General features: G+C 35.1%; 1 protein-coding gene across 4 annotated transcripts in view; it reads right to left on the reverse strand.

The window, feature by feature from the left end:
• The window catches only part of LOC124428104, an 80226-nt gene that overhangs the window by 17191 nt on the left and 50535 nt on the right, over positions 1 to 12500 (reverse strand). For all 4 annotated transcript variants that reach the window (XM_046971749.1, XM_046971746.1, XM_046971748.1 and 1 more), the window contains exons 3-7: positions 12434 to 12495; positions 9703 to 9920; positions 6036 to 6331; positions 4047 to 4188; positions 47 to 116 (exon numbers count right to left, since the gene is read on the reverse strand). In XM_046971749.1, the coding sequence (XP_046827705.1) occupies positions 47 to 116; positions 4047 to 4188; positions 6036 to 6331; positions 9703 to 9920; positions 12434 to 12495 (788 nt within the window). The remainder of the gene's footprint in view (positions 1 to 46; positions 117 to 4046; positions 4189 to 6035; positions 6332 to 9702; positions 9921 to 12433; positions 12496 to 12500) is intronic.

Below are 12500 nucleotides of genomic sequence, written 5' to 3' on the forward strand. Positions count from 1 at the left end.
ATGTTAGAAATTATTGAGTAATGTGTTTGTACGTGACTGAACTCACAGAAATGATTCCCAGGTCCAGCGTAATGGTGGCCTTTATATGCGGCGAACAGTCCAGGGTTGATCCCGATCTGTAACACGCAAGAGATGACATTTCAATTGTTTCCTTTCTTGTTATTTCGACATTTACATTCTTCGAAAATTTACATTTCTTTTTTTCCTTTCTTTTCTATCGTTTAACGCCGCGTATAACTTTACAAACTTGCATGCTTGTGTATCTTAGTCGTTGATAAAGGAAAAAAAAAAAAAAAAACAAAGAAAAGATGACTTTATTTTATCGTTGAGAAAATTATTCCTTAATACGCGTAGAAAAGAAATTTGTCTCCTAACCATCCAAATCATTCGACCGACACTTTCTTTTTCTTTTTGAACAAAAAAAAAAAAAAAAGAAAAAAAAAATAAATAAATAAAAAGAATAATGTTACAACAAATAAAGAACGTAAATATGTTTCTTTCTGCCTTTCTTTATTATTTTTTTCTTTTTTTGCTTTTTTCTTCTAACAGATAAACTCGAAGAATAAAATATATTAAAATTATGCAGCGCAGTAGCGCTTGAAAAAAAAAAAAAAAAAAGAAAATATCTATCGATTGTATTTTTAGCACATGATAAAAATATATAAAAAAATAAAAATAAAAAACAATAAATAATTATAATAAATAAATAATTATAATAAATAAATAAATAAATAAATAAAATTAAACGAACACGAACGAAGAAACGAATAAACAATGTAAATAATTAACAGTCACACCTTCTTCGAGCATACGATAGATCATATATATATATATACATATATATATAATGTATATATATACATAGTATATCTATCACAGCTTTGAATTTATGGGAAGGTCGCATACGTGTGCATAGATGAAATTTTCAATGTATAAATCGTACTCTTGACGATGATTACGATAAACGAGAGACAGACAAATCTACCAAAGAAATTCCATTAACACTCGATACACTTATCCTATAAGTTTAATGGGACTCAACAAATGTTTGTAATAATTAACGAATGCGTTTCGCAAACGCGTCAAATAAACGAGGACTACTTCTCTCTCTCTCTTTCTCTCTCTCTCTCTTTCACACACACACACACACACTCACCCTCTCACTCTCACTTATTCCGGTATTAAATCTCTTCGAAGAATATAATGCGAAAAAGAAAAGTATAGAGCGAAGTTCAAAACTGTGGTCTCGGTGGAAGTAGGAAAGAGGAAATATATATCGCGGCGTTGAAATCGCGTTATTCCGTTAGTCGCCTCTGAAGAGAGAGAGAGAGAGAGAGAGAACGGAGTGCCTCCATTCTCCCTATCTCTTTCTCTCACTCTCTCTCTCTCTCTCTCTCTCTCTCTCTCTCTCTCTCTCTTTCTCTCCCTCATAAAGTACGTATCGCATTAGCGCGTTAACGCCAATGCGTTAACCGCTCGACCGGCGCCGAATGGCGGCTGGGATAAACGAGGATAAAATGATGAGGGTTCTACGATGAAGAGTAAGCGAGATGGACAGACATTCGGATAGGATAGATAGATAGATAGAGAGAGAAAGAGAGAGAGAGGGAGGAAGAGAGAGAGAGAGAAAGGAAGGGAGGTGGGGGCAGTTTAAAAGGGGAATGGGGAGGAGAATCGTCGTCGATTGAAAACAACGGGAGTTGCGCGAGTCTGGTAGTACGTGGCAGTCCTGTTGATGGTAGGTGGTATTGGTACTGGTACTGGTGGTAGTATCAGTGTATGGTGGTAGTGTGTAGTTGTTAGGGGTGTGGGCGGGGGTGATGGTGAGGGTGAGGATGAGGATGATGGTGAGGGTGGGTCTGGTGGGGCTGGGTGAACCCGCTCCGCTGCGTTCGATTACAACGTCGGGCGTAATAACCGAATTGCCCACAGCCCGTTAAAGCGTTTAGACCGCTCGACGGATGATCGAGTACGGTGACTATTCGTTCCGTGTAATACGAATATGAAGCGAGTGCTAATAAAGCTTCGGGGAAAGATGATCGGCACCCGAAAATCGACAATTCGGAATATATGTAACTGTATATTTTTTTTTTTTTTTGTACTTTTTTTTTGTTTTTCGTTCTTTCGTTGTTATTGTTGTTGTTTTTGTTTTTTTTTTATTTTTTTTTTATTTCATTTATTACTACTATTACATTACTATATATTACTACTACGTTATACGCTTTCTGATATTTTATATTTGTAACAATTTGTCGATTATAATAGTTATAGAGACTTTTTTTTTTTACGTTTGTTCATTTCTCTTTATTCTTCGCTTCTTTTTTCTTTTTTTATTTTTTTTTTTTTTAATTTCTCTTTTATTCCATCTTCGTTTTATTTCGTTTCATTTTATTTTATTTTTTTTTTAATTTGTTTCTTTATTTTTTTTATTCTTTTCTTTTAATCATTTTTTATTTATTTATTTTCTTTTTCTTTTAATGCAGGTTGATGTTCAACGTAACAACTAATATCATTTTGTTTACAAGAAATTTTTTGTACGTATATATATATATATATATATAGTCCGAGCCGAATGTTCCTAGGTGAATTTAAAGTGAGAAAACAATTACCTATTCTTTTTGCGAGATTAAATTTTTTTTGAGCTAATTTTCTTTTTTTTTCTTTCTTTCTTTCTTCCTTTCTTTCTTTATTTCTTTCTTTCTTTCTTTCTTCTTTTCTTTTTGTTTTCGTTCGGATTGTCTATTAATTAGCCGTAAAAAAAAGGAAAAGAAAAAAAAAAATAAAAGGAGAAGAGGAAGTCCCAACAAAAGAGCATTAATAGATTTTTAAGATTATCTAGAAAACGTTTAGTCCATCTCCATTTAGTTTAACGATAATTACTGATGATTTTTTTAACTGATTCGTATATTTTCTCTTCTACCTCTCTCTCTCTCTCTCTCTCTCTTTCTCTCTTCCTTTTTTACATAGTAACGAGATGCAAAGAGAGAGAGAGAGAGAGAGAGAGAGAGAAAAGAAAGTACATTTAACCGTAGGTTAAAAAAAAGAAAGAAGAAGAAGAAGAAGAAGAAGAAGAGAAAGAAGTCGAAATATAAGTAGAATGATTACTTTGGAGTTACTTGCGTTTGTTTATCGCGTCGGAACAATTTTGTTTTTCTATTTTCATATGGCGATTAAAAATAAACGTTCGATAATGAATGGAAAAAGGGAAATAAAAAAAGGAGGTTACATTGTAATATTTTGGCGGGGTTGGTGATACGGAATGAAAGGATGGAGGGAGGGTGGAAGAGATAGATGAGAAAGACTAGAAAGAGAGAGAGAGAGAGAGAGAGAGAGAGAGAAAGAGAAAGAAAGAGAGTGAGAAAGAGAGAGAGGGGGGGGAAGGGGAAGAGGTGATCGTAGCAACTCGTCGGGACTATCTATCTATTACTACGTGTCCGCTTTTGTTGTTAGAAATTTCACGGTATCCCTGTGATATTCCTGGTAGATTATTGGTGTACGTTACAGTAGTGTAATCAGTGATTATTCCGGCTCAGTGCTCTTAGCTTACGTAGATCCCGTAGTGTATAATAAATCTGCTCGTCCATCTATCTAGCTTCGCATACATACATCTTTCCATCTCTCTCTCTCTCTCTCTCTCTCTCTCTCTCTCTCTCTCTCTCTCTCTCTCTCTCTCTCTCTCTCTCTCTCTCTCTCTCTCTCTCTCTTTGTGTGTATGTATGTGTGTAGTTAACTGACTCTCACTAACTCACTCACTCAGTCACTAACTCACTCCAACACTTGTTTTCGCTCGGTTTGTCCATTTATACGTACGTACACGTAATACGTACGTTCGGTACGTTCGTTACGTTCGGTACTACATCAGTAGGAAGAACGCGCTTTTACTCCTTCCTCTCCCCCACCCCTTCCCCCTTCCATATTCCCCCTTCCCTCTACCGAGCTCCGCACCGCTCCCCACCCTACAACACCCCACTTACCAACTTGTAGATTATAACCCAACGTGAAAATACTAGAGCGCGATCAAAGCGATAGATAAAAGGTAAACTTACTATGATGATGTCGAGGTTGTTCGTCAGGTGATCCGGAAGAACGCGTTTACTCACTTCCTCCTCCGGCATTCCGTCGAACCTATCGTGCTTTTTCCTCTCCTTATACGTCTTCGCGCGTTTTTTCGCCTCCGCGAGCTCCGCCCTAAAAAAGAAACATATAAAAAAAGAAAGAAAAGAATTAGAATTTAAAAAAAAAATAAAAAAAAAAAAAAAGGAATAAGAAAAAAATAAAAAGAAACAATAAAGAGAGAGAAGGATAAGAAAGTGAAAAAAAGAAAGATTAAGGATACGAGAAGAAAAGGAAGAAGGAGAAGAAAAGAAAACAACAACAACAATAATAAAAGAAAAAGACAAGAAGAAATAAGGAGAACGCAAATTGGCGAAAGAGAGAGAGAGAGAGAGAGAGAGAGAGAGAGAGAGAAAGAGAGAGAGAGCGCGCGCGCGCGCCCTCCCCTCCATCACTACCACGTGTACACGCAGCCATCTTAGAATTATACTAGCGCCATATTGTTTTCTCTTTGGACATTATTTTTCTTCGAACTTAGATCTTTTTCTACAAAATCACGTAATTCCTTTTCTTTTTCCTTTCTTCTTTTGATTTTCTTTTTGTTCTTTTCCTTTCCATACGAAAAACTGCGATCGTCTCATTTGGATTTATTTGCATGCTTTTTTATTAATTTGTAAATAATGCAATTTATTTATTTGATTCGGTTGGTAACAGTGACGCGAAAATAATTATATAATCGATCGTTATACACGCGAATAGTGGATCCTGGCGCCATCTCGATCGACTTTTAACTTATTTCGTTGAGAACCGTGAAAAATTTTTAGGAAATTTATAATAATTATTTCGTTGAATTATTTTTATACCTATATATGTAAATATGTATCTCTCTTTGTGTGTGTGTATGTATATATATATATATATATATATATATATATATATATATTTATTATAATTTAATTTGCCTATTTGATTTTCTTCCTACCATACGAAAAATTATAACCGATCGTTACAGACACAGGAATACATATATGTATATATATATTCCTCTCTCTCTGTCTCTCTCTCTCTCTCTCTCTCTCTCTCTCTCTCTCTCTTTCTCTCTCTTTCTCTCTCAGTACAAACAGATGATATTTTTCGATATTTCCCTTGCAAATTTTCGTGTTTTACATGCGAATGAATCCGCCGTTTTAGCGAATTAACGTTGATACGGTGTAACGAGCGTACCTATAATCCGTGCTTTCTTCCAGCAAATGTTACGAAGATACATATATTCCCAATCGAAATAGCTTTGATTTCGATATTTTTAAAGGGTCATACGACCAAAAGTGCCAAAGTGATTAAAAAAATAAAGAAACGAAAAGCAAGAAAAAGAAAAAGGGAAAAAAGATTCAATCACTCATTTTCGAAGAATTTTAAGCTAATTTTTCTTCCTTTTATACCGGAAAGGTATAAATAGAAACCTGAAAAGTCTCTCGAAAAGTATCGATTTGATTTGTATAGTTATCTAGAAACTTCTTTTTTTGACCCATCCTGCACGCACATATATACGTGTAAAATTAACTGGTTCGAAATAAATACTATTCTCAGTTAACAAGAGTTTTGATTATGATAATTTTAACAAAGACTTCATTTTAAGAGACAAACGAACGTTTTAAGAATAGAGTCACACGTACGTGAAGTTCGAACTGGCATGGTACAGTCGATTTAAACATGGCGGGATTTATAGTTTAAAATGGCGTCGATGATATAAAAGTACTTCATCCGATTCGAATATTTAAACACGTTTTATCGATTTATTTATACGATTTATGATCTTTTCAGATATGATTTTTGAAGATCTCGAGTGAACGATTAAAAAAAAAAAAAGAAATATAACGAAAACAAAAAAAAAACAAATTACAAATTGCAAATTACGTTTCATTCGATAAAGGTTTGAAAAAAAATATAAAAAAAGAAAGTATATCTTGTTGTCTTAAACTTACTCTTCGGGTGTTAATATCATTTCGGATTTTTTCTTTCTTCCCCTTTTCTTCGGTTGATGCACTAGCTGAGGATTCACAGCACCATTCATAACGAGATCGATCCGATGATGTTGCTGACCGGAGAGAGGACCGGGTGGCGTCGACGTGGGTGTAACCAGGCCCGGTTGGACGCCGCCCGGACACGTCATGCTCTCAGGATTGCCACCAGGACTGCTCGCGGACCTCATACCACCCATCGACATATCCTCGTCTACAAAGGAGTATGGATCCACCGGTGTCTCGCATTTTATTGACACCTGGAAATAAATAAAACAATAGGATTCGTATGAATAAGAAACTAAGTTGAAATATTTTTCGGATATTATTTAATTAAAATGCATTTATATTTTATTTTTCTTTTTCTTTTTTTTTTTTATTATTTTTATTTTTATAAATTATTTGAAATTAAAAATTATCAGTTTGGAATTATTATGTTATGTGGTATTTAGTTCGAAGGATTTATTTTTATCTTTCTTTTTTTCCCCCTCTCTCCTTTCCTTGCTTGTCAATTTTTTTCCTGACTCATCTAACGCTCATACTTAATAAACATATTTATACTACAGGCTTCGTAAAGATAGGCAGCTAACTTTTAGAAACAAAGCTGCATAGTTATCGCAAATAAATTATAGCTCTCCCGAGGTGTACTATGCCATGACGTTGCGTTGTCCTCGAAAAATTATCTCGCTATCTTTGGGAAATAAAGGAAAAAAAAGGAAAAAAAAGAACAAAAAAAAAAAAAAAATTAAAATTATACTTCAGGGACAACAAAGATATACCACATGGACAAGGTGGATTATCTTGTACGAATTTAAGTATTACATACTGAACAGTTATAATTTAAAGCCTCGAATTGTTACGTAACAAACATTTCAGATATATAATAACACACGATAATAAATCTAAGTCCTATGATAAATAGGTTCCGATTAGATTGATACTTGAAAAAAGGTTTAGCAGACTGTTAATATCGATCAAACTCGATGTTCGAATTATCTACAGGAAAGGAAAAAAAAAAGAAAGAAAAGAAAAAATAAAAAAAATGGCAGCATGTCGAGATAAATTATTGAAGATATACGATTCCTCATCATCGTGTCCTTACATCTCAGAGCCCTTAATTTCCGATTTCGTGCGTTCATTAGATGCGTGCAACGAGCCGCGCTCTTGACCCCGCGATAACCTGAAATCGAGCACGAAATGCTACAAGATAAGGCTCGTGCTGGCTGTTAGTAGACGATAACGTACACACGTGCACACACACATACACACACACACACACACACACACATACATACATACACACACATATACACGTACATACAATCCTCCCCACTTTAAGAATTCTCGCGAATACCACTTCAGAAAGTACGCCAACGCTTGAAAGGTGTTTGAAGTCTATCGATCGACCATTATTTACAACATAGATCTTGCTGTATTATAGGAAGTAAACTCAAATAAAAACTTTAACAGATAATATATTGCATGGGATGACAAGGATCGTGCTTTTATTTTTATAATTTTTCCCTCCTTTAAACAGAAAAACAAAAAATAAGAAGAAGAGAGAGAAGAAAAAACGAAAGAAAAACAACAAAAAGAAGATAGAAATCTAAATCATGCAGGTGGTCACAAGTCGTCCTACGGCGAGGATAAAAATTCTCTAGACGACGAACGAAAATCACTAGATGGTCGAAAGCCCATAAATGACGACCAAATATCTCTAAACGACGACGACTACAACAACGACGACAAAAAAAGTCCCGTTGGTCGTTGAATAAAAATTTCTTATCTAATTTAAAGAAAATTCAATTGCCCCCCTTTACTGAGTACTTATTTTTTCGAAAAGATGATAAATCCTTTTTCTGATCTTGTAAAAGTGCAAGTTTAAAAGTTTTTTCGAAAATGAATATAATTGATTTTCTAATATCACCTTGGAACTTATGATTGCCTTGGCTCTTCCCATCTCCCACTCTTTAACTTTTGGCTCATCCTATAAAAATGACGGCACCGATCGTCATTTCATTTCATATCGTACTACTTTACTACATCTACAACTAAGACTGCTACTGCTATTAATATTACTACTACTACTACTACTACTACTACTACTACTACTACTACTATTACTACTACTATTACTACTACTACTACTACTACTACTACTACTACTACTATTACTACTACTAAATATCTGTCTACTATGTGCATATCTATCTACGTATCGTACGACACAAAGTAGTAGGGGTTTTCTAAAAGCTCGCACTTTATTCTTCCGACAGGCTGATAAAAATCGTTGCTGAAACACGTGCGTATTTTCCACGACGACGACGACGACGACGACGACGACGACGACGATGACGACGACGACGACGACGACGACGACGATGGTACCACCAGAACCATTCCGCAGTTGTTGCTATCTATCGTACGGCTTCGGGACACCATATTACAACGCTGTAGTAGCGCATACATACATATGTACCAACGTCAAGTATATACACGTACCTACATTTTATGAGCGACACTGTACGTGTCCCTGATAGTTCACGTTTTACGTAGAAAAACGTAGAGGAGGATGATGGGAGGAGGTGGAAGAGGAGGAGGAGGAGGTGGAAGAGGAGGAGGAGGAGGTGGAAGAGGAGGAGGAAGAGGTGGAAGAGGAGGAGGAGGAGGTGGAAGAGGAGGAGGAGGTGGAAGAGGAGGAGGAGGTGGAAGAGGAGGAGGAGGTGGAAGAGGAGGAGGAGGAGGAGGAGGAGAAAGAGGTAGAAGAGGAAGAGGGGGAAGAGGCGGAGTGTGGGGGTATTGAAATGTTTTACGCGTGCGAGGAAATTTTACATTTTCATCGTGCTCATAAAAAAAAAAAAAAAAAAGTAAATAAATAAAATAAAACAATATATATATATATAGTAAAATAAGATAAAAAAAAAAGGCTCTACTTCTTCCGAAGAAATTCAATAGAAACACTCCCAGTAACATTCTCCTCTGCTGAGTTATATCTCTTTTCGGAATGAAAGAAATAAAAAAGCAAAAAAAGAAAGGGGGCAAAGAAAGAAAGAAAGAAGAGGAAAAAAAAAGGGAAGTAAAAATTTTATTTCGCTAGTTTAAAAAACTTTTCCCTTCTCTTTTTTTTCGTCTTTTCTAAACGATACGATTTCTCCAATTAAGCGATTGCTGCTGATTCTGCAGAATTATACAAAAAAAAAAAAAAAAGAAGAAAGAAAAGAAGAGCAAAAGAAGAAAAAAAAAAAGATAAATAACTCATCAAAGATGATTTCCTTTGGTGTTACACAAACCCATGGGCTCATGGAATCGAACTGCTAATGGTTCCTTCATACTGAAGAAGTAAAACATGGGACAAGAAAGAATGGGATTGGATGGGGTGGATGTCAGAGGAAAAAAGAAGGTGTATTTTACCACTGGGTTTAATTTTTTTTCCTCATTTTTTTCTTTTTTTCTTACAAAAAAAAAAAAAAATAAATAAAAATAAATAAATAAAAAAAAAAAAATAAAAAATAAAAAAAAAACAAACAAAAACACGCGATTCGTTCAGTCGAACGGACAAAATGAAGCCGGAGGGTTATAAGGGTATAAAAATTTGCGGTGGAAAGGCAATGGGTAATGGGATAGCACTCACCTGTCCTAGGGCGGAGGCGGTCGAGCCAGGTGGTTGGGGTTGATGCGCCGTCGCCGATACGGGCGTGAGGGGCGTGTGCGGGGTGTGCGGTGTGTGCGGCGTGTGCGGTGTCAGCGGTGTGTGGTACTGCTGACTGCTGTCACCACCGGTGCTTCTCATCTCGAGATCTGGACTCGTCTCGTAACCGTCGTCCCTAGCCTCTTGCTTCACCAGCACACCTGAATCAAAGTTTTACTCTTCTCAATATCCTCAGAATATATATATATATATATATATATATATATATATATATATATATATATATATACGTATAGCTATATGTATATACACATATATATATTTCTTATTATTTTTATATTCCCTTCCTTCCTTTTATTTTTTGTTATTTATTTTTGATATATTTTTTTTTTTATTTCATTCTGTCCTTTTTCTGTTCTATTTTCTTTTTTTTTCTATTTTTTTTCTCTCTCTTTTTTTTTTTTGTTTAATGTCATTCACATCTCCACTTCATTTTGTGGTGTTACATCGTTAATGCTGATTTTCTCATGTAACATTGTTTACGTCGATTCAACACTTGGAAAATTTGATTTCGTACCAACGTTATCTTTCATTTCATTTTCAACAATTGAAAGTAAGATCTCTCTCTCTCTCTCTCTCTCTCTCTCTCTCTCTCTCTCTTTCTCTAGGAATCTCTCTAGTGACGTTACGAATAATTATAATCAATCGGACAACAAGTTGTTAAATTAAAAACTTTTCGTTGTTTTCTACATTCTTATCGCAAATTTCATCCCAACCGACACCATTTTTTCCCTCCCTTCTCGCCCTCCCGCCCTCTCCCGACACCCTAGCGCGATTGTCGTTCGTAATAAAAAAAAAGGAAAAGTATAGTGTGACAATCGTAAACAACGTGGGATTGTTGTGCGATCAGCCGTAGAATTAAAAAAAAAAAAAAAAAGAAAAAAAAAGAAAAAAAAAAGAAAAAAGATCAGGCAAAAGGAGAGGAAAAAAAAGAAAACGTGTTGATCGTCAATCGGAAACACTCGTAACTTTCCGTAAACGCATATATATGTTGTGTGTATGTGTATATATATATATATATATATATATATATATATATACATGCACATACATACATATATACGCATCGACGAGTTGACACGGCGCGTCTCGACGCGCCGGTCGGGAGGGTCGAACGCGCGCGCGAATCATCGTTTCATCGACCTAAAGAAAAATTCTATGCGTGTCGTTTGTGATCGACGGCATGCGATTGACAGGGTTTTTAATCGACGTCGGATATCGATTTCTCATAACGTTTCCGCGCGCACATTTGACGCGGTATGTGTCCATGTTAAAGAGAACACATACACAGAGTGTGTGAGAGAGAGAGAGAGAGAGAGAGAGAGACCCGCATACATACATACAGAGCACAGCACAGAACAGGACAAGACAGACAAACGGACAGACAAACAGACAGTGTTTTGAGAATCACGAAAATAGATACATACGTATGCACATAACTTCTGGATTCTTACATTGTTTTTTACGCTTTAGTTACGCGCTACAGAAGATCGTGATATGGCCGGGGGAAAAAAAAAAACAAAAAAAAAAAGAGAAAAAGAAAAAAAAGAAGAAAAAAGGATTCATCAAAACATATTCAACAGTGTGTTTTTTTTTTTTGTTTTTTTTCTTTTTTTCTTTTTTGACAAGGACCAAACATACACAGGTGGTAGCGATGGTGATGGTAATTCGTTTACCAATAAAGAGAGAGAGAGAGAGAGAGAGAGAGAGAGAGAGAGAGAGAGAAAGAGAAAGAAATATGTAATTTACCGCCAAATTCGAACTTTGTCTAATCTGTCGGCTACTTGTCAGTAATTTTTCTTTTTTCCTTTTATTTCCCTATTTTTTTTTCTTCTATTTTTTTCATTTACCGACCGAGCAAAGGGAATAAATTAACGAAGAAACCAAAACGAAAGAACAAAAACAACGTTCTTACCGACGGAGTTCGCGATTATCTATTATGTTCCAAAGAATTAATTTCTTCACTTTCTATTCTGTTCTATTCCGTCTTTTTGTTGTTGTTGTTGTTGTTGTTGTTATTCTCGTATTGTGTGTTGTTCTTTTTATTTCCTTTTGTCTCTTTTTTTTCTATTTTTTTCCTTTTTTTTTTTTTTTTTTTTTTTTTTAATTATTATTATTATTATCTCTCTTTTTTGAACTCCTATCGTATATACGATACCATATCGACGTAGTTTAATATTTTCAAATTATTCGCATATTATACGCTCTTGCGCGTACTTGCATGGCATGCGGCGCGTCGAGTGATTTGTATGGGAGTAGTCAAGCGATAAAAATGTGACGTAAAGCTAATTTAATGGGAAAAAGAATTCGATGGAAATTTTTTTTTCTTTGTCACTCCTCAAACCCCCGTCTTTTTTCCTTTTTTTTTTTTTTTTTACTTTTTCCATTTTTCTTTTTGTTTGTTTTTTCTTTTCTTTTTCTTTTTCTTTTTTTTTTTTCAGAACACCATTTAACCAACATCGCCATATCACAGTAACTGTTCCAATTTTATTGCGAATGACTATGTTAGACTAAAAATAGCGTGTGTATATATATTTCTTTTTTCGTTATATATATATATATATATATATATATATATATATATATATATATATTCTATACGACGAAATAATATATCAATAATGATCTATATCGATCGTTTAATAATCCTTACCCTGAGTGCAATTCATCGTCGCCCCATTTTGTCCCCCGTTCTGCACAGGCGACGGATACGACCTGAA

The sequence above is a fragment of the Vespa crabro genome, chromosome 11 (assembly GCF_910589235.1).
Source record: "Vespa crabro chromosome 11, iyVesCrab1.2, whole genome shotgun sequence".
In the NCBI taxonomy this organism is placed as follows: Eukaryota; Metazoa; Arthropoda; class Insecta; order Hymenoptera; family Vespidae; genus Vespa; species Vespa crabro.